Here is a 22,857-nt window from a genome sequence, read left to right as displayed (position 1 = left end):
GGAAAATGGCTGGAGAGAAATTAATAAAATAAAATTAGCGTATTTTTCTAAGCACATAACATTGAAATCTTTTTTACTCTCCATGACAAAAATGGCATGTAATACAGATTATTAATTTCCTATCTAGGAGAATTATCAGCACCCTAATAGCCTAAATGCAATTACCAGTCCAAACTAATGTAAACCCACCAAACTATCAGAATTTACATACATCCTAACATCATTCAGCAATCAATACAAGGATCTATTCTAGTTAGGCACTGAAATCTATAAATACCACTGGCATCTATCTTCTTCTGAATACCTTTCTACACGCTACCCTTGCATTCAATGGTACTGGGGGATTCAGAAACTGGATTATATGGCAGTGTAGATTGAGCCAGAGTTCTCAAATGCTAAAACAGATATCGACTAGAAATGTTTAGCATGTCAGATGACATCATTTTAGTCTCCCATTTCTTACAATCAACTGTCTTATGAACAGGTTCAGGTCACACTTAGAAGTGTTTTAATTATTTATGGAAGCAACACTCCTCTAAGTTTTGTTACTAGAAATAATAGTTCTTCAGGACTGTCCTTGTCAAAAACAGATTGTGAATTTTTGGCATGTCAGAAGTCTTGTTTGCCAGTTAATACCTGATTGTGATGCTCTCTAAAAACAACTCTTAACTTCAATGTCTCCTAGAAATTATCCTGATCTTCATCTGAAGCTAACATTACCTTCACAACTAAAAATAACAGTAAGAAGTTCTCCCAAATCACTGTGTATATTAGAGATTTTAAACTCCACGAGCTAGCTATTATCGGAGGGTATGTCGATTTTCAATCCAGTATCGGCCTCAGCAACAGTTTTGATGAGGCATTCATCTGTTTGTGAGGACGACTGAACAGAATCAGCAGAAATGACCAGTTGTTTTTGTTAAATGTTCAGCCTTCTAGATTTTCTATGCTCAGAGATGGTATCATTATATGAAGATGCACGACCCAAAAAAGGGCAAATCAAGTAACAAAATGTGATTCAGGCTAAATTAATTTATTTTTCTATTTTAAAAATTCCAAAACAGATTACAAAAGTGCTATCACTGAATACATTGCTGAGTTTATTTCATGATACATCCGTTTTGGCTGGTCTTTCTGACACAGCTCCAGGGTCAATCACTCTTCTCTGAGCTTGAACTACTTTTCTAAAACATAGCAAATGCTCAAGGGAAAGTAAGTATTTTACTTTTGACCTCTAACCTCAAAGCTTAAGACATTTTTAGAAATCTGACTCCTACCCACAAGAGGTCAGATATGGTCTATGTTGCACCTTCTTCTCAGATTGGGCTAAGATTTTCATTTTCTGAAATAAGGCTTCTTGCCTTTAACACTTGCCTTGATTGTTCTGTTAGCCTACTGTATTGGTGCCAAATTCACATATTCACATGCTTCAACATTATTTTCTATAACCTATTTTTCAAACTTTATTTTTAATTTTTTTAAAAGCACCCCCCCCCCCAATGCATACAGTACAAATATAGACACTAACAGTCTAAAGATTCTTACACCAGGTTAGGTGAAATGCATGTTACATTAAATCCAATTATCTTTATTTCATTATATAACTGCTACGTTGCAGACTCAGAGTAGGGAAGAAAATACCAGACCAAACTAATTGCATTGCTAGATTCAGTTTAAGAAATGTTATAAGTGCACATTTAATTGCATAGGATAACATTGACAGAATTTAGATACAAACTGGAACAAACTTAATTGATTATAACTAAATCAGCTCCTTTTGATGAAATCTCTTACTTTCAAGGCAGCCAACATATTATTATTATTATTATTATTATTTATTTATACCCTCCTTTGTTTCTCCTGAAGGGGACACAAAACAGCTTAACATAAAAGCATTCGCACACAATTTAAAATATTAAAACAGAATTAAATAGAAACAGTATTTTAAAAAATCACAGTTTAGAAACCATTAAGATGTAGTTGTGGAGGTCTACTACAAACCTCCACGCCAGATGGAAGAACTGGATGAAGCCTTCCTTGACTAGATGACCAAACATGCAGATAGAAGAGATATAGTAGTAAGGGGGGATTTCAACTACAAACTTTGCCAAGAGTACAAAGTCCAACAAATTCCTCACTTGCATTGCAGACATGTTTATTGTCCAGAAGGTAGAAGAGGCAACAAGGAATAGGCTATTCTAGATCTGATCCTAACCAACAAAGGATCTGGTCAATTGAGTGAAAGTGGTGGGATCCTTAGGTGGGAGTGACTATGTGCTCTTGGAGTTTGTGATACAAAGATAGAGTGAGACTAATAGAAGTCAAATATGCATTCTAGCCTTTAGGAGAGTTGACTTCAGGAAATTTAAGGAAATATTGAGTGTGATTCCATGGACAGGAATACTAAAAGAAAAGGGAGCAAATGATGGATGGGAGTTTCTTAAAAGTGAGATATAGAAGGAACAATTGCAAACAGTGCCACCAAGGTGAAAAAAAAAACAGAAGTGTAAAACAACTAGGATGGATGTGCAAAGAACTTTTATCTGAGCTAAGATTTAAAAGACACATAAACAAGAAATGGAAAAGGGGGAAAATCACGAAAGAGGAATTCAAACAAATAACCAACATATGTAGGGAAAAGGTTCATAAGACTAAGGCACAAAATGATCTCATTATTGCCAGAGAGATTGAAACTGAAGGGGTAATAGAGGAAATGCAACCCAAAATAAATAAAGTAGTAGTTTAGGAATACTTGGCTACCCTAAATGAATTCAAGTTTCCAGGGCAAGATGAACTACATTCAAGAGTATTGAAGGAACTAGCAGAAGTTGTTTCAAAATCACTGGCAATAATATTTGAGAATTCTTGGAGAACAGGAGACATCCCAGAAGACTAGAGGAGGGCAAATGTTGTCCCTATGTTCAAGAAGGGGATAAAAGTCCATCGCAAGCTTGGTTGATGGGGACAAGAGAGGGGGCAGGGACGGCTCAACCCATTACGCAAAGTAAGCATTTGTAGTATAGTTGATTTTGCCCAGGGGTGCTCTTGAGGCGCTCTGGAGGGAAAATAGACCTTGACATATGCGAGTTGTAGTTACTGGGATATATAGTTCACCTACAATCAAAGAGCTTTCTGAACTCCACCAATGATGGAATTGAACCAAATATGGCACACAGAACTCCGACGACAAACAGAAAATATATATCAGTGGTTGGTTGGGGGAGGGGGGGGCAGCGCCAAAAAACTGTTTGCTTACCGTTGAAAATTTCCTCGGGGCCACCTCTGAGAGCGGGCCTTCTCGGTGGTTGCCTCTCAACTCTGAAACCCCCTGCCCAGGGAAGCCAGAATGGTTCCCTCCCTGCTGATCTTCCAGTGGCAGGCTAAAACCTTTTTATCCAGACAAGATCAATTCAGGTAATACTGTGGTTTTTAACTTTGAATATGTTTTTTTAAAAAATAGGTCTCACAATAGCCTCCTTTAGACAAGTTAGAACTTTGCCTTAATCCAAGGAAGCACTGATCATCATCTTCACCCACTCTGCCAGTTCCCCTCTGGCCTGTTTGATTTGCTAGGAAGGGCAAGGATCTAGAATACATGTGGTACCTCTCTCCTCTCCAAGGATCCTGTCCACACCCTCAGGCTGAACAAATCGAAAGGTACCTATCAGCACTGGACAAGCAGAAGCCAAAGTTGCATCCACTGGAACTGCATCAATAACAGCATCCAAGTCGGAACGGATCTAAACAACTTTAACTGCAAAGTGCTGTGTGAATTCTTCACAGGGGCTGCTGAATGGTCAGGGATTTCTCCTTGAGAACCAGTATATATTAGCTCTCAGACCACTCGAAGCAGCTCAGATGGATGGTTCCTTGCAGGTGAAATGGTGGCAGAGGGAATGATTTCTCTGCTGCCTCCATTGCTGCGGAGTAGTCTTTTAATTAAATACCCTCTATGTCATGCTCAGTCAGATTTGCCTCGAATTCTGCACCAACATCACTCTAGTCTCCATCTCACTTGTTTCATTGCCACCAACTTCTTGGAAAACCATGGGGCTGGCTTGGCTCTGCTCTGTGAGAGGGGATGCTCAGGAGCTGTTGTGGCCACCGCCCTGGCCATTTCCCCATTTCACAAGTCAGCCAGAGTTTGATAGAATAGCCTCCCCAACTGCTGTCAGGAATCCATCTGGATCTATAAGCCTCCTGGGCAGGACCGTGTTAATCGGTCCCCCAACCATGTGGAGGTTTGGAGTCTCAGCATGTCTAAATCTGACCAGGTAGTGATCAGTCCATAGAAACATTCCTGTGGAGGAACTGTGACACATTCCTCCACAACAGTTTGCATTCTTGTCGTTGTGTGCATTCAAGTTATTTCCAACTCATGGGGATCCTAAGGTGAACCTACCATGGGGTTTTCTTGGCAAAATTTGTTGATAGGGGCTTTTGCCATTTTTTTCCTCTGAAGCTGAGAGAATTAACTTGCCCAAGGTCAACCAGCGAATCTCCATAGGTGAGCAGAGATTCAAACCCTGGCCTCCAGAGTTTTAATCCAACGCTCAAAGCACTTCACCCCTCTGGCAGTATTCCATCTTTTACTCTTAAACAATGTTGAGGGGAAAGGCTCACTTAATTTCTCATTACATCAATATGATAATTTCCACATTTTAAAGGACTCTCCCAATTTTACTTAGAATTTAAAGACATCATGAGTGGACAACAATTTTCACTCCCCATGCACTTCTAGCAAGCCAAGAAGATGTGACATGCCAGAAACAGAAGTGATGTGATGTCACTTCTGTACACAGCTGGGTGATGGTGTTAAAAGGTAGGGGAGCTGATCTACCCCATCTACTGCATTTTTGTGGTTGTATGAATGGTTTAAAAATTAGAGGGGGGGGGGGACACACACTATGCAAGGACACAGAAAGAGAGTGTACAAAAATACTCCTATAGGCCATGATTTTCTCACCCAAGTCTAATACAAAATGCATACAAAAATTCAGTTTTAGCAGAAACATACGAGTTCATTTGTACTAGGTCACAAGTTTCAATTCAGGAGTAGAGATACAAACAGAGAGAATGGTTTCTTGGTCCACTACATATATTACAGGTTTTCATTGCACACATGCAAAAAAGAATTTTCCTTAGATGATTTTTCCTACTCTAAGCCAACTGATTTGGGTAAGCAGAATTTACTACTTTAACACATCTAGGATAACATACCAGCTATTTCACACAGCTGTATCATTCTGTATAACTGTATGAAGTATTAAGTCCAGCATGACAATTTACATGATTTTATATCTCACTACATCCTAATCCCACCTCCACAGCTATATAGCAGCTTAAATAATTTGTGGTACAATATCATAATTTCATGCAGCTGAAGCAGTGGTTTAAAATCCATGAAAGCTGAAGCTAAAATAACCTAGTCTCAAATATGTTGCCAGCTTCTCCCTCTTTCTTTCCATGCATACTAAGAAATGAATATTTAACTATTGTAACTGTTACAATAGATCAGATAAGCGGAAATCAAGTTTGGCTGATGCAGCTTGATTTGCTCACAACCAATAATGAGCTTTCTGCCACCATGACTGAAACAATTAATTCAGTTCAAAACAGAGATTTGACTCCCCCCCCCAAACTGATTCAGAAAGTTGTCTGATGTCTTACATTGACTCAAATTTAACTTAGCATGCTTAGATTGTGTGCACATTCGGTTGTAATTTATGCCCTGCTATAAACAGATTTGGTATTGCTCAGGGACAGAAGAGCCACAACAATGGTTTAACTGTCCTGCAGAAGGCGGAACTTGCCTGTACCACCCTATAACACACACTACATGGAGCCTGTATACATAGTATTATCCTGGGCAAGTGCCCCAAAATACCAGCTAGTACAAAATGCATTATCTGGATAGCTGATGGGAGATTAATTCCTTGTTAACATCCATATCAGCTCACAATCTGCCATGTTAGTTTCTGGGATCATTTTCAAATAGTGCATTGACCTCTAAAAGATAAGGCATTGGCTCTAGATATTTTAAGCACTGCTATTTAAGCTATCTGATTTGGTGACTGGCAGGGTTTCCCCACAACATGCCAGCATCATATTTGAGACCACTGGCTACAACTGTTTTCCCCAAGCAACTCATTTCAACCACCAGTCAAAGGCTCAAGGGCAGGCACTGGTCTGTGGGCCACTATTTTGAGTAGTTTTGCTACCCACGGAGACCCGATAACCATAACACAAGGTCACTGTCCAGGTGCCTCATTAAATAAGGAAATGATGGTGATTACCAAGAAGAGAGCTTTTTTCAACATTGGAATGCTTTCCACACATAAGCTTTTGGCCTTTTTTGACATTAGGCAAAGACCTTTTATTTTCCAGGCCATTTAAAGAAGTTTCTAGTTCTTCAATATTTGCACTAGTTTTGATTTGTTTTCTTCACATATTTATTACTTTATTAATACATTTATGACATTTAAATGCATGAGGTAATGATGTTAGGTTTAAAACAGAATACAAATGATATTCTTAAATTAAAATAGGAAGTTTTAAATAAATGAACTAATGCCTTATTAGGAAAAGTAAAAAAAGTTCCCTATCCCTAAACAAACTAATTTTCAGAGATCAAGTTGTTCACTGATTTATAGCATTCCAAGTGCATTATCTCATATATTAGTAAACCATTTGTGAAATGGTGTCTGCATATTCTTTTATCCAAAATGAAGCTATTGAAATTCTAGCTGCTAATAAATTAATAATAACTTCAAAACTTTTGTCATCTACAGGGTCTTTTGAATAGTTCAAAGTAGGATAATCAGTATTTGAAATTGTGTAAACCGTTCGATATAATTCAAGAATAATTTCCAGAAAAGCTTAAACTATGCACAATGATAAAAGTTGTCAATATAGCCTGCACCAAATTCTGCTTGGTTTATCTTGATTTACATTCTGTGGTCTCAATTTGCTGATTTACGTTCTCCTTCAAGACAACCTTTTTGAATGGATGAAACAAACAAGCACTCATGAATAGACTAGAACAGGGGTCCTCAAACTTTTTAAATGGAGGGCCAGATCACAGTCCCTCAAATTGTTGGAGGGCCGGATTATAATTTGAAAAAAATATATGAATGAATTCCTATGCAAACTGCACATATCTTATTTGTAATGCAAAAGACACTTAAAAACAATACAATAATTAAAATGAAGAACAATTTTAACAAATATAAACTTATTCATATTTCAATGGGAAGTGTGGGCCTGCTTTTTGCTGATGAGATAGGATTGTTGTTGCTGCTGTGTGCTTTCAAGTCGTTTCTGATTTAGGTTGACCCTGAGCGAGGGCCGGGTAAATGACCTTGGAGGGCCGTATTAGGCCCTCGGGCCATAGTTTGAGGACCCCTGGACTAGAAGAACCACACAAACACCAGTTGTTGTTGGCCTTCAGTTTCCAATACTGTAGTTGAAACTGGTAAGGAAAGCTGAGAACATCTGGAGATACATACAATCCCCTTCTAAGTGTAAATTTCGGCTTTCAGGGGAGGCCTTGTTTCATTTTCCGACACTTTAAAAGGTAAATTTCACAAGGCATATGGAACAAGGGTCTCTTACTGGTGGTGCCCAGACCATGGATCTCAATACCCTGGAAAGCTATCTGATCTTTATATGGCTTTAAGCTACTAAATAAAACATCCTGTATTCTCAGATAATTGTTGCAGTTGTTTGCTTAATCACATCTCCCATAGGAATCCTTTTTAAAATGGAAATATGGGATATATTATATTATATACATTTCTTAGAAAAGGTAATATCTGAAACAATTACAACTTCAATATTTCCTAACAAACTGGAATGCTATCCCTTCGTTATATTTTTCCACAGCACAAGTGTTCCACCACACCTCACATCAATTATTCAGAAGAGTTTTAGTAAACATGCCATGTGGAAACAAAGTGAAGAATTCATGAAATGATATGAGCAATCTCCTTAGACGCCATAATTTTAGAACTTGAAGTATGCCCAAATTTAAGTAATATGTTGCATTATTATGTAACACTGCACATTGGGTTCATAACATCCACAGATTATACATTCATGAATTCAACCATTCATGACAAAATATTATAAAAATCCAAAAAGCAAACCCTGGTGTTGGCATTTTATATAAAGTATACAATTTCATTATGCCATTGTATAATGGGACTTGTGCATCCATGGATTCTGGTATCCACAGGGGTCCTGCAACTAAAATACAGTGGATACTAAAGAGCCATGATATACTAAATCATGAAATTTAGACTAAACTAAGAATAGTCATATTAACAATAGTTCTGTTTGATATTCCAATTTTGTTTAAAACTTTTTTCATATCAGCTATGAAATGCATTTTGACAGTATGGCACACAACTATTTCTGTTGTCAACAGTGCAGTAGCATTTAAAATGCAGCAGACATTGTATTGAACTCTCCTTAGAGTTCAAGATTTCTGTCTGAGGATATTTTTAGAAGGTTTGGGAACTGCTCCCAAAACAGGCTTTGAAAACACATATATTCTGTATACAATAATCAAGATAATTTAGGTTCATCAGAATTGTCCTCCAATGAAGAATAAGCAAAAATAGAAAAGACTGGAAAAACATTATGTTATATTTACACTAAAAGCTTCAAAAATACATATTTACATAACAAATAAACAAAAATGTCACTCCCAATATTTTCTCTTTGAAATAAAACTAATAGTTATGGGGAGATGTTATGGATGAAATGTTTTTCCTTAAAAATGTATTTAATATGAATTTACAGGGTTCTGATCTTTGCCAAGAAGCATACGTTGAGAACAATACTTTCTCAACATCAATGACAAAGGTATTGACAACAAAACAGTCAAACCTGCTGTGCAGGAAAGGTAACTAGAGAAGCAGGGTAGTATAAACAGAAACTGATCTAAACTGAAAGAACAGAGGAAGATGTTATTTGCAGTCCAAAGAATTGCCAAAACATGCACCAACTCTATTTGAAAATTAAAAGGATACTGACAAATAGTTACTAGAAGGGGTTTGCAGGCTTCTCCAGTGTAACCTCCAAACCAAGAAAAGTGATGTCTGTTGTTCAGGAGTACTTCCAAAATTGCAATGAGAGGACACAAGTGCTCTAGCTCAGGGGTTCTCAAACTTTAAAAGCCACAGAGCCCCTCTTGAAAGAAAAGATTCTCGTGGAGCCCAAAGAAACTTTTGGACACAGGGGCCACATTGCATTTTAAAATTTGACAGATGGGCTGGGCCAGTGGCAGATGAATGGAGAATGAATGATATAGCTCCTCTTCAGATTATAATGTGCTACGGCTTTTTTGTTGTTGTTCATTCGTTCAGTCGCCTCTGACTCTTCATGACCTCATGGACCAGCCCACGCCAGAGCTCCCTGTCAGCCGTCACCACTCCCAGCTCCTTCAAGGTCAGTCCAGTCACTTCAAGGATGCCATCCATCCATCTTGCCCTTGGTCGGCCCCTCTTCCTTTTACCTTCCACTTTCCCCAGCATAATTGTCTTCTCTAGGCTTTGCTGTCTCCTCATGATGTGGCCAAAGTACTTCAACTGTGTCTCTAGTATCCTTCCCTCCAATGAGCAGTCGGGCTTTATTTCCTGGAGGATGGACTGGTTGGATCTTCTCGCAGTCCAAGGCACTCTCAGAACTTTCCTCCAACACCACAGCTCAAAAGCATCGATCTTCCTTCGCTCAGCTTTCCCTAAGGTCCAGCTCTCACATCCGTAGGTTACTACAGGGAATACCATGGCTTTGACTAGGTGGATCTTTGTTGCCAGTGTGATGTCTCTACTCTTTACTATTTTATCGAGACTGGACATTGCTCTCCTCCCAAGAAGTAAGCGTCTTCTGATTTCCTGGCCACAGTCTGCATCTGCAGTAATCTTTGCGCCTAGAAATACAAAGTCTGTCACTGCCTCCACATTTTCTCCCTCTATTTTCCAGTTGTCAATCATTCTTGTTGCCATAATCTTGGTTTTTTTGACGTTTAGCTGCAACCCGGCTTTTGCGCTTTCTTCTTTCGCCTTGATTAGAAGGCTCCTCAGCTCCTCCTCGCTTTCGGCCATCAGAGTGGTGTCATCTGCATATCTGAGGTTGTTAATGTTTCTTCCAGCAATTTTCATCCCAGCCTTGCATTCATCAAGCCCCGCACATCGCATGATGTGTTCTGCATACAAGCTAAAAAGGTTGGGTGAGAGTATGCAGCCTTGCCGTACGCCTTTTCCAATCTTGAACCAGTCTGTTGTTCCGTGGTTAGTTCTGACTGTTGCTACTTGGTCCTTGTACAGATTCCTCAGGAGAGAGACAATGTGGCTTTACTTAATTCAAAACACGGTAAACCAGCCTTGCATCATTTTCGGGCACTCATGCTTATTCTTCTGAGTGTGGCTCAGGATTTTCATTCTTGATAACTTTGTTTTGGTATTCTTCTTTTCCCTAATATTCTAATTTCTATTTTTGCTCTAGCAAACTATGCAGTGCACAGGACTCTCCTATACCTCAAAAGTTAGAATCATAGCACTGTACTATTATTTCTCTGCAGCATAATCCTGGAAACTAAAATACTACTGTATCAACTGCCAATGTAGATTTTTTTGGAAAAATGACAGCACTTTCAGAAACGAAGAGCATGGCTATCAGGTTTCGGAGAGCAAATTATTACTCACCAGGGAAGCACAGCTAATTACACTTTTAACACAAAAAAACTATTTTTAGATTTTATTTTGGATGCTTGTCACACCTCTGAATGTGCAAAAATGTCTTTGCCTAAGAATGTGTGAATGGTTTGAATTCATACAACAAAGTTTGTCTTCATGTAACTGCCATGACTTTCCCCACTTAATAAATTAAATTGGTTCTATTTAGACTGAGGTACATCTATTTGGATGGATTAAATCTTAGTCTAGGAATCATATTCTTAAATGTTTTAACTGTATTTAGTCCTAAACAGTTACCTGTATAATTACAACTTTAAATCAACTCATTTAAAACATGGTCTGGAAGGAATCTCCTGGAGAATCCACAAGGCTGTCATAAAGCTTAAGAAATGTATCTGAGAACAAAAAACCCTAAACTCTCCCTAGAATCCATAAAGACTGAATTCTGGCTACCATAACTTCAACATCTCATGAGATGACATAACTCACTAGAAAAGACAACAACTGCTAAATTTGATGGCAGTTAGAAAAAGAGGAAAGCAGTTTCAGTCAATAAAGGAAACCACAACCAGAGTTCACAAGACCTGACAAGGCAATAAATAACAGGATTTCTTGGAGGCCTCTCATTCATAGGGTTGTTACAAGTCAAAAACACCTTCATAGAACATAACAGCATACATTTGACAAGTCATGCTTGGTTAAGATCTGCAACTCTTTAATAGCAAACTCAGATCTTAAGTACTGAAAAGATTGGGGCGAGAACAGAGTCACCAAGAAATAACAAGGAAGTATCAATATAATGGGGGAAGCCCCAAAGTTTACAGAAGTGCTTTAGTACCAATCATTTTTTAGGACTGTCAAAATTCAAAGGGCGCTCATCTATGTAAGTCTTTGAAAGGAACAATTTTATGATAACAAAATTATATATGAATTTTTAAAAAAGAGGTGGACTCATTTTTTCTAGAAGAGTTTCACGTGCTATCAGATCTGTCCTGTGCTATCAGATCTGGTAAAAGACTTGATTGCAGTTAACAATAAGAATATTAAAAAGTCGGGTTCTAACATTATATAGAGAAGCAGTTAAGCAACTGAAGGAAACGGGCTGATTATGAACAAACTGAAAGGTAGCTGAAATGCATGGAAAAGCATAAATTGGCCCGGGTTGTGGGAGGCAAGAAGCAGAGGCTGGAGAAGTCCTTGTTCAGATTCAGTTCTCACTTCAATAGCATGTTTATGCATCCCACCACTTCATTCATCTACATTTACCTGTACACCGTTCAACCAGCAAATTACCCATATTTACTTGAGTCTCGTATAATATCAATTCTAATGTGTATTTCAGTTTTCAATACCCTGAAACCAACACAAAGTATTTGCTGGTGATTGTAATGCGCAGTAGCAAAAGGTGCACTTTTTTGTAATTTTGGCTGTTACAATGTCTGCCTAGTTAGGATTCCTTCTTTAAAAATAATTGTGTTGGAACATCAAAGCTTTTAGCAATGGAAATTAATCTTGGGGTGAATCTTTGCTGCAGAATGATTCCACTTTAACTGCCTTGGTTCAATGCTATTGAATCATGGGGGCTGTAGTTTTACAAGTCCTTTAGCCTTCTCCGCCAAAGAGTGTGGATGGCTCACCAAAGTACAAATCCCAGAATTACATGGCATTGAGCTACAGCCATTAAATTACAAATGGCATCCCTCTAAAAAGAGTTCCGATGTAGCTCTTGAAGCAGTGTCCCCTTTGGCTTTGACTCAACACTAATATCATCCTATTACACAAATCTAATGTGCACCCCCATTTTGGAAAGGTAATTTGGTCTGAAAAGGTGTTACATTCGAGTAAATACAGTATATCTAAGTGCAATCAGATGTGTTTCAAAACTTACTGAAGATCCATGATTAATTATTGGTTCTTCAAGCACTGAGGAGTAAAACAGGATTCATTTTTATTCAGAGTAGAACAATCACGGAGGAAGACAAAACAGGGTTGGAGATGGGAGGGTTAAAGATAAATAGTATATGTGAACAGCATATTCCTACAGCACAACCACAAACTCAGATTCTATTGAATGGGACAATTTCATTAACTTTGATGACTAGTCTAATCTCAGAGCTTAAAACATTGCTGATCACTCACATGAGAAGGGGGAAAGGGTGAAACAAGTAACATTCGGAATCATTTTAAAGGACATGACAGATGAGTTTTTAAAAAATGAACACAATGAGAAGTTCTCTTTGTGAAGCTACACCCATAGATATAAAACACATTTTTACTGTTGCTCAAAGTCAATTAGCAGAAATCAATAAGAAAAAATGAATACAGGTAAGCAAATTGAAAAAAGTATGCACTGGAACCCAAACCCAATAGTTATAAACCAGCGTTTCTCAACCTGGGGAGGGGGGGGGAGTCGTGAGGGGATGTAAAAGAGGTTGTCAAAGATCATCAGAAAACATAGTATTTTCTGTTGGTCATGAGGGTTTTGTGTGAGAAGTCCCAATTCTATCGTTGGTGGGGTTCAGAATGATCTTTGATTGTAGGTGAGCTATAAATCCCAGCAACTATAGCTCCCAAATATCAAGTCTATTTTCCACAAACTTCACCAGTGTTCACATTTGGGCATATTGAATATTTGTGTCAAGTTTGGTCCAGATCCATCATTGTTTGAGTCCACTGTGCTCTAGGTGAATTACAACTCCAAAACTCACCAAACCCTTCCAGTATTTTCTGTTGGTAATGGGAGTTCTATGTGTCAAGTTTGGTTCAATTCCATCATTAGTAGAGTTCACAATTCTCTTTGATTATAGGTCAACTATAAATCCCAGCAACTACAACTCCCAAAAGACAAAATCAATCCTCCCCCAACCCCACCAGCATTAAAATTTGGGCATATTGGGTATGTGTGCCAAATTTGGTCCAGTGAATGAAAATATTTCCTGCATATCAGATATTTACATTACGGTTCATAACAGGAGCAAAATCACAGTTATGAAGTAGCAACAAAAATAATATGGTTGGGGGTCACTACCACTTGAAGAACTGTATTAAGGGGTCATGGCATTAGGAAGGTTGAGAACCAATGTTATAACTGGTTCATTTTACATTTTAGTAGAACTGGCATTGAGTGGATGGTGAAGAAGGGTTAGAAATATGCAGGCTTTCAATACTGGGTAGCAGCAGCACATCTGCTGTAAAAATACATCTTGGGCCCCTTCCACACAGTTCTATAAAATCCACATTGGACTAGATTATATGGCAGTGTGGACTCAGATAACCTAGTTCAAAGCAGAAATTGTGGATTATCTGCCTTGATATTCTGGGTTATATGGCTTGATCTGGGAAAGAACATGATTATTCCCTTATTGAGCATGTAATACAAGAAAACTGAGATAAAAGGGAAAGCAGAATAGCGTGTATCATCAATTAGAATGATAACTAAGCACAGATCAGTAAGTTTGTCCACCAAATTAGAAATCATAAGAAAAAATGGAGTCTGGTAAAAATCATCCCTGGATGAACTTTTAAGGAAACTTTTAAGTGATCTCTAGAAGATCTGGGATGTCGCTGCATATTTATGCAAGACTTACTTGCTCTGATTATTTCATTTCACATATACGTATTATTAGGTTTGAATAAAATGTACGCTGAAACATTTTGAAATGTTCCTCTTTTTATGCAGTGTAGGAATGTATTCCTATTTTTTTCCATCCTGATCCTCTAGTACCAAACTTTCTGCTATAGAAATCGTGTCAAGAAACACATCTATTTCATTAACTGAGGTGTACCTGCATACAAAGAAGGAACTAAGATGGAACTTTCCGAGCCTTCTTAAAATACGAACGTGTACATTTTAACATTCCTAACACTAGATTTGCCCTTAGATTCTGCTTCTATTCATGCACATGCTTATGCCAGTACTGATGAATATATTGCAAGTAAAATATATCTTACTAGAATATATTGATAATATTATCTGCACAACTAATATTGTTTTGATCGACAATACCACGTTATGGTATTCTCATGCATGAACCTGTTTTCTCACAACTTCCACATATAGTAGATCAGTGTCACTTAATGTCACAACACAACCCTAGGCCTTACTCAAGGGCAAGGCAAATAAATACAATTAACAGGAATATATTTGTAAATATATTTCAGATTGCAGTAGTATTTATATAAACAAAATACGAAATGGGGGAATAATACAAACTAAAAATTGTTCCAATTTAAACATATTTTTAAGTTTACCATTAAAACAAAACAGATTTTTTTACACATAAAAACTATACAGAATATGGTCACTGGGAACATATGAGCAAACCCCTGAAAACAAATAATAGAAGTTTTCAAATTATTGCATTCTTATTCAAACCGAAGAGAAAAGTGTTGGGAGTTATATTATTGCAAAAAGATCTTTTGCAACTCTACTCAGAGACATAATAGAAGAGTTGTACTTCTAAACTGCCAACTTAACCTATATTAAGACAGACTTCATTTCACTATGAATCATGGGATTAGAAGATTTGAATTCCAATGGCAAAATTGTTAGGAGTTTCATCCAGTTCTACAAATGTTGGCAAAAATTCAAATCTAATCCTCTGGTAAACAAAACCATTTCAAATCCAGTAGTTAATGGGGAGGACAATGACCAATAATACTTCTATGAAAGATGAATTCATCCTGACCTTAAAGGTTTCTGCATACAATTATACTTCTCATTTGAGATTTAGGTTTTGCATCCATCTAAAAACTACAGTGACAGAGAATTTGTGTCAACCGCATCATTACAACTTCCACCTTCATTCCTAATTTCTATTTCCGTAAACTCTGTTTAGGTCCATCTGCCAGATTTTTAAAAAATAGCAACAGAATGTGCAAACAGATTCCATTAGTGAACATGACTTTAGACCACAGAACTAGCCCAAGTTATCAAAACAACCTCAAATAAAAACAATGTTTCTGTATTATTTCCAGAAAACAAAATCAATTGGGTCTCCGGATGTTAGACTGCAATTGCCAGCTCTTTTCAGCACAGGCTGTATTGGCTAGACCAAATTTTCCTCCTTCAGATGTTTTGGACTTCAGCTCCCGCAATCCCTAACAACTGATAAACTGACTGGGATTTCTTAGAGCTGAAGTCCAAAACTCCTGGAGGAGCAGAGTTTGGGAAACACTAGGCTAGACTGTATCTACATTTGTATATGAATCTGTGAGGCCCAATTTGGATTGTGATAATGATTTTTAAAAAATCAATTAAACTGAATTCATTTTCAGAAGTTATCATCTTTATATCTATTAAAATAGTCCTTCTAAACCTAGCACTCTCCAGATGTTTCATAATACAAGTCATATTACGCTTGACACTTGCCAATGTGGCTGGGGCCGATGGGACTTGGAGGTCAACACATCTTGAAGGCATCTAACAGGGGAAAGCTGCATGACTTTAAAAAGGCCTACTGGACTCCCAATAGCAAGCTCATTCAGTCCCAAAATTGGTGATGGAAGGTTAATTAATTTTTTTAAAAAAGAGAACCTCTTACGTGTATAGCCTGGTCACTATTGTACATAGAAAACAGTATTGATTACTCTGCTCTAACTGCACAATTCCATAAAAGTAGTTGTGATGGTATGCAAAAAGGACTACCTATCTGACAATGAGTAAAAATGAAAAAATGGTAAAATAGACATCCATACCCAAATGTGATTCCACACATGGATCTTTAATTTAGGGTTAACGTTTCTGATCCTACCATGCAATCTTTCCATTGATTAATCCAAAAATTATGCCAGATAAGAAGTTGAGATTATTTCTGGTTTGTAATATTGTCTTTAAATACTCACACCCATTCCATTAGCTAAACTAAGCATACACAAAATCATTCTGTAACAAAACCATTACTACATATATTATCATCCCACACATGGGGAAAATGATTAGTAAATAGTAAGGTGTTCTTCATTGTTTTTAAAATTATACCAAGCTTCTGTTAAAATAGTAACTCTGGGAATGCCTCTGGCTTTTCCTCCTCATGTTAAAACAGTACATCATATGTTGCTTTAAGATTTCTGAAAGTGATTCTGCGGGTGTTTGAAAAATAAAAACGTTGGAGAATAACTAACCCCAAATCTAATAAACTAGAAAAGTCCAGTTACAAAGTTTCCTCTTATTTCCTTTCATTCTGTTCTAAAATAGAATAGAATAGAATCATAGAATCATAGAGTTGGAAGAGACCTCATGGGCCATCCAGTCAAAACCCCTGCCAAGAAGCAGGAATATTGTATTCAAAGCACCCCTGACAGATGGCCATCCAGCCTCTGTTTAAAAGCCTCCAAAGAAGGAGCCTCCACCACACCAAGCAAAATAACCAAGCAACACACACCACCTATAACTCCCTCCTTTTGCAGGCACTTTTTTTTTTGCAATCAACACAGGTTAAGCATCCCTAATGTGGAATTCCAAAACAAATTCTACAATTGTCCACAGCGGAAGTAATCTAATGATACCTTTGCTTTCTGGTGGTTTGATGTACACAAACTTTGTTTCATGCACAAAATATTTAAAAATACTTCATGAAAGGATATCTGTACAAGGTTCATATGAAATATGCACAATAAATTTTATGGTTGGACTTTGGTCCCAGTTCAAAGACCATAGAATCAAAGAGCTGAAAAATCTCACAAGAACCATCCTGTCCAAAACCCTGCCATGCATTACATATGCAATGAAAATGCATGTATTCCGAAAACTGAAGAAAAAAAAAATCAGAAATCCCAAACACCTCTGATCCCACACATTGCTGACAAGAGATACTGAGCCTGTATAAACGATTCCTTGTATCACTGCATCCTCCCTCCCTTCCCCGCTCCTCTGCAGCCACGCTGTCATTCCTCTTCTCTACACAACAGCCTCTCAATTCAAAGACCAGGCATCAATTTCAAAGGCTGTCAGCGAGTCCCTATGCCTTGTTCTCCACCCTCCCTCCACCTTCCTTGAGCTTCCGCTTCGCCTTCACACAATCACCACCCCCGCTCTGACCCGTCACCTGCTCCCTCCCCAGACAGCCTTGTTCTTCCAGGTCAGCTCTCCCAACAACACACCTTCTCTGCCTATTCATGCAGGGTGTGTTTGTCAGCCAGAGGCTGCGGGCGGCAGGGAGGAAATAAAGCCATGTTAGAGCAACCCAAGACACATTTCGTTGACATCAAACTCCTTCTAAGCCTTCTGCTCAACACTGTCCCAATAATATGCATTCCCTCCACAGAACTATAATAATACAGACAGAACCCTCCTACCACTATTCTCCTGAGGCAAGAGGCGGAGATGAAAGCCATGTTAGAGCAGCCCAATACATATTTCATTGTCAGTGAGGCTTCTAATGACAACGAACTCCTTCCTTGTATTACCCACCACCAGTGTCCCAAATCTATATACAAAACTCTTCCTGCTAAGACTAAAATATCACACACAGAGCTCTCCTACACTGGCAGTTCATCCCCATCCTTGACGAGTACTTTGCTGGCTCATAATGGCCTGCTTCATGCATTAACACAGTGGTTCTCAACCTGTGGGTCCCCAGATGTTCTGGCTTCAACTCCAAGAAATCCTAACAGCTGGTAAACTGGCTAAGATTTCTGGGAGTTGTAGGCCAAAACACCTGGGGATCCACAGGTTGAGAACTGCTGCATTAGCAGAACTACTGGTCATCTTCTTTAAGGCTGTGTTCAGAGCTTTTTCAATCTCCTTTCTCTCATACTCCTTCAATCTCTTCGAGGAGGGAATAACCAATTGAGAACCACAGAGGCCTGGTCCTCTTCTTCAAGGTTATGCTCAGAGCCTCCTCTTCAATCTCATTTCTCTCATATTCCTTCAATCTTTGCTAGGAGGAAATAACCCACTGAGAAACACAAAGCCTTGGTCCTTCAAGGCTACCTTCAGTGCCTCCTCTTCAGTCTCCTTCTTCATATATTCCTCCAGTCTCTGGCAGGATTTAATAACTGATTGAGAACTAAAGAGTCCTGGTCCTCTTCTTCAGAGCTTCCTCCTTTCTGTCATATCCCTCCAGCCTCTGGCAGGAAGGAAACAACCTACTACAGTCTGCTTTCTGCCATAATTCTCCAGCCTCTGGCAGGAAGGAACAACCTACTACAAAATCCTGGACCTCTTCTTCAAGGCTATCCTCAAGTCCTTCTCCCTCATCTTTTTTTAATCTCATATAGGAGTAATTCAGCACCAATGGGTAATCCCTTCCTCCCAGAGACTGAAGGAGTATGAGAGAAAGGAGACTGAGGAGGAAAGGACTAAAATAACAGAGTCCTGCCATCCTTGTTGAGAGCTTTGCCAGCTCACAAAGGCCTGCCTCATAATATCAACAGAACTATGGAGGATCCTGTCCCACTTTGGCCCCTTCTACACGGCTTTGAACTGGGGTCCCTTTCACACAGCCCTATATCCCAGAATATCAAGGCAGAAAATCCAACAATATCTCCTTTGAACTGGGTTATCTGAGTCCACACTCAGATAATGTGGGATTTCTTGCCTTTATATTCTGGGATATAGGGCTGTGTGGGAGGGTCCTGGGTTATCTGAGTCCACACTGCCATGTCAGTTCAAAGCAGATAATGTGGGTTTTTTTATGTAGCTCTATGGAAAAGGTTTCAAGGTCCTTCCATACAGCCATATAACCCAGAATATCAAGGTAGAAAATCCCCACAGTATTTGCTTTAAACTGGATTATCTGAGGCCCCTTCCACACAGATGAATAAAATCTCACATTACCTGCATTGAACTGGGATATATGGCAGTGTGGACTCAGATAACCCAGTTCAAAGCAGATATTGTGGGATTTTCTGCCTTGATATTCTGGGATATAGGGCTATGTGGAAGGGCCCTGAGTCCACACTGCCAGATATTCCAGTTCAAAGCAGATAATGTGAGGTTTTATGTAGCTGTGTGGAAAAGGCCTCGGTCTTTTGTATAACTCCAGTCTCTAGCAGTAATCATCAGAATAAGCCTGTGGTGCTGGATTTTATTTATTTATGACATTTATATGCCACTCTTCTCACCCTGAAGGGGACTCAAAGCGGCTTACAAGATATATATATGCATACAATATATTATATTATTAGCATAATACAATATCAGTATTAAATATTACTATATTGTACTATACCATTATATTGTAATATTATAGTAAAGGATTGCTCCTTTGGCTTTCCTAGGATGGTGATCCTTGCTGATACCAGACTCTTCCTCCTTCCCTGGGTAGTGGCTTACAAGATATATATATACATACAATATATTATATTATTAGCATAGTACAATATCAGTATTAAATATTACTACATTGTACTATACCATTATATTGCAATATTATAGTAAAGGATTGCTCCTTTCGCCTTCCTAGGATGGTGATGTTTCCTGATACCAGCGTCTTCCTCCTTCCCTGGGTAAAAGCTTACAAGATATATATACATACATTATATTATATTATTAGCATAGTACAATATTAGTATTAAATATTACTATATTGTACTATACCATTATATTGTAATGTTATTAGTAAAGGATTGCTCCTTTGGCCTTCCTATGATGGTGATGCTTCCTGATACCAACCTCTTCCTCCTTCCCTGGGTAGTGGCTTACAAGATATATATAAATACAATATATTATATTATTAGCATAGTACAATATCAGTATTAAATATTACTATATTGTACTATACATACAATATATTAAATTATTAGCATAGTAGATATCAGTATTAAATATTACTAAATTGTACTATACCATTATATTGTAATATTATTAGTAAAGGATTGCTCCTTTGGCCTTCCTAGGATGGTGATGTCTGCTGATACCAGCCTCTTCCTCCTTCCCTGGGTAATGGCTTACAAGATATACATACATACAATATATTATATTATTAGCATAGTACAATATCCATATTAAATATTACTCTATTGTATTGTTGAAGGCTTTCATGGCCAGAATCACTGGGTTGTAGGTTTTTTCGGGCTATATGGCCATGTTCTGAAGATGCTTGCCATAGATGCAGGCGAAACATCAGGAGAGAATGCCTCTAGAACATGGCCATATAGCCTGAAAAAACCTACACCCACTATTACTATATTGTACTATACCATTATATTGTAATATTATCAGTAAAGGATTGCTCCTTTGGCCTTCCTAGGATGGTGATGCTTCCTGATACCAGCCTCTTTCTCCTTCCCTGGGTACCACCTTACAATATCTATCTATCTATCTATACACACACACACATACAACAGATTAAATCAGCACAGTACAATATCAGTAATAAATATTACTATATTGTACTATACCATTATATTGTAATATTATTAATAAAGGACTGCCCCTTTGGCCTTCCTAGGATGATGATGCTTCCTGATACCAGCCTCTTCCTCCTTCCCTGGGTAGCGGCTTACAAGATATATATACATACACTATATTATATTATTAGCATAGTACAATATCAGTATTAAATATTACTATATTGTACTATTCCATTATATTGTAATATTATTAGTAAAGGACTGCTCCTTTGGCCTTCCTAGGATGATGATGTTTGCTGATACCAGCCTCTTCCTCCTTCCCTGGGTAGCGGTTTACAAAATATATATACTTACAAGATATATATACATACAATAGATTATATTATTAGCATAGTACAATATCAGTATAAATATTACTATATTGTACTATACATACAATATATTAAATTATTAGCATTGTACAAAATCTGTATTAGATATTACAATATTGTACTATTCCATTATATAGTAATATTATTAGTAAAGGATTGTTCCTTTGGCCTTCCTAGGATGGAGATGCTTGCTGATACCAGCCTCTTCCTCCTTCCCTGGGTAGCGCCTTACAAGATATACATACATACAATAGATTATATTATTAGCATAGTACAATATAAGTATTAAATATTACTATATTGTACTATACCAATATATTGTAATATTATTAGTAAAGGATTGCTCCTTTGGCCTTCCTAGGATGATGATGCTTCCTGATGCTTCAACCTTTCAGGAGAGCTGTTGTCCATGGATGCCAAGGCGAGTGGGGAAAGGGAGGCCCCTGCAGCCTCCTCCCTGCATGACAGGTACCCCCCATCAATGCCAAGGCCTGGGAGCCCCTGCAGCCTCCTCCCTGCATGACAGGCACCCCCCTGTCATGCAGGGAGGAGGCTGCAGGGGCCTCCCTTTCCCCCAACCCCTTTCCCCCCAAATCCCTTTATTTACCTAGCGCCACCTCGCAGGCCTTGCGCAGCTGGGAATGGTGCGCCTTCTTCACCTCCTTGTCGGCCAGGATCTTCTCCAAGGCCCGCGTCAGGAACATGTTCTTGGTCTTCTTCCCCTCATACATGAGGGCGCAATAAAAGAGGGAAGCAAAGGGGGGAGAATGAGAAAGAGAGAGAGAGAGAGAAGAGGCTCTCTCTGGCTGTTTCACGGGCGGCGAGGGAGGAGGACCAGCCCCTCGGCCTCCATTACCGGCGGCAGCGTTGTTGTTGTGGGTGGCAGCGAGAGCCTCCCCCTGTCCTCGCCATGTTGGAAGGAAGCGACGTCAAGGCCGCAAAGGAGGAAGAGGCCGACGCCGCTGCTGCTGCTGCTTCTGCTGCTGCTGCTCCAAAACCGGGAGGAGGAGGAGGAGGAGGAGGAAAGGGCGCAGCCGCAGGAAGAACAGGAGGACGAGGGAGGGAGAGCGGGCTGGCGCAACAGGTGTGGGGAGGGCGGGGCTTCGCCTCCTCTTCCTCTTCTCCTCAGAAGCCTAGGGCCCTGTCCCTTTTACCTGCCGTGGCGGCGGAACTCTGGGGTTTGTAGTCCAAGCGAGCGCCAGCCCTCGCTGCCGAGGCTTCCGAACGCCCCCTCCCTTGGACTGCAACTCCCAGGATCCCACGCGGCACTCGCCAATGCCTGGGTTCCATTCGACGTTGCCATGGCAGCTGAAGAGGAATAATCGCGTTACACATAAAAATAGGCTTTGTACTGTCGAAGGCAGTACAACCAGTCCATCCTCCAGGATATAAAGCCCGGCTGCTCATTGGAGGGAAGGATACTAGAGACAAAGTTGAAGTACTTTGGCCACATCATGAGGAGACAGCAAAGCCTAGAGAAGACAATTATG

General features: G+C 39.0%; 1 protein-coding gene across 2 annotated transcripts in view; it reads right to left on the bottom strand.

Moving 5' to 3' along the window:
• Window positions 1-22,605, bottom strand: part of ARFGEF1 (ADP ribosylation factor guanine nucleotide exchange factor 1) — a 67,193-nt gene extending 44,588 nt beyond the window's left edge. For both annotated transcript variants that reach the window (XM_060775435.2, XM_060775436.2), the window contains exon 1: window positions 21,975-22,605. In XM_060775435.2, the coding sequence (XP_060631418.2) occupies window positions 21,975-22,098 (124 nt within the window). In that variant the 5' untranslated portion in view covers window positions 22,099-22,605. The remainder of the gene's footprint in view (window positions 1-21,974) is intronic.
• Between the last annotated feature and the right edge of the window lie 252 nt (window positions 22,606-22,857).

Source organism: Anolis sagrei, chromosome 4 (genome assembly GCF_037176765.1).
Source record: "Anolis sagrei isolate rAnoSag1 chromosome 4, rAnoSag1.mat, whole genome shotgun sequence".
NCBI classification, from domain to species: domain Eukaryota; kingdom Metazoa; phylum Chordata; class Lepidosauria; order Squamata; family Dactyloidae; genus Anolis; species Anolis sagrei.
This window is presented reverse-complemented; position numbering and strand designations above follow the sequence as displayed.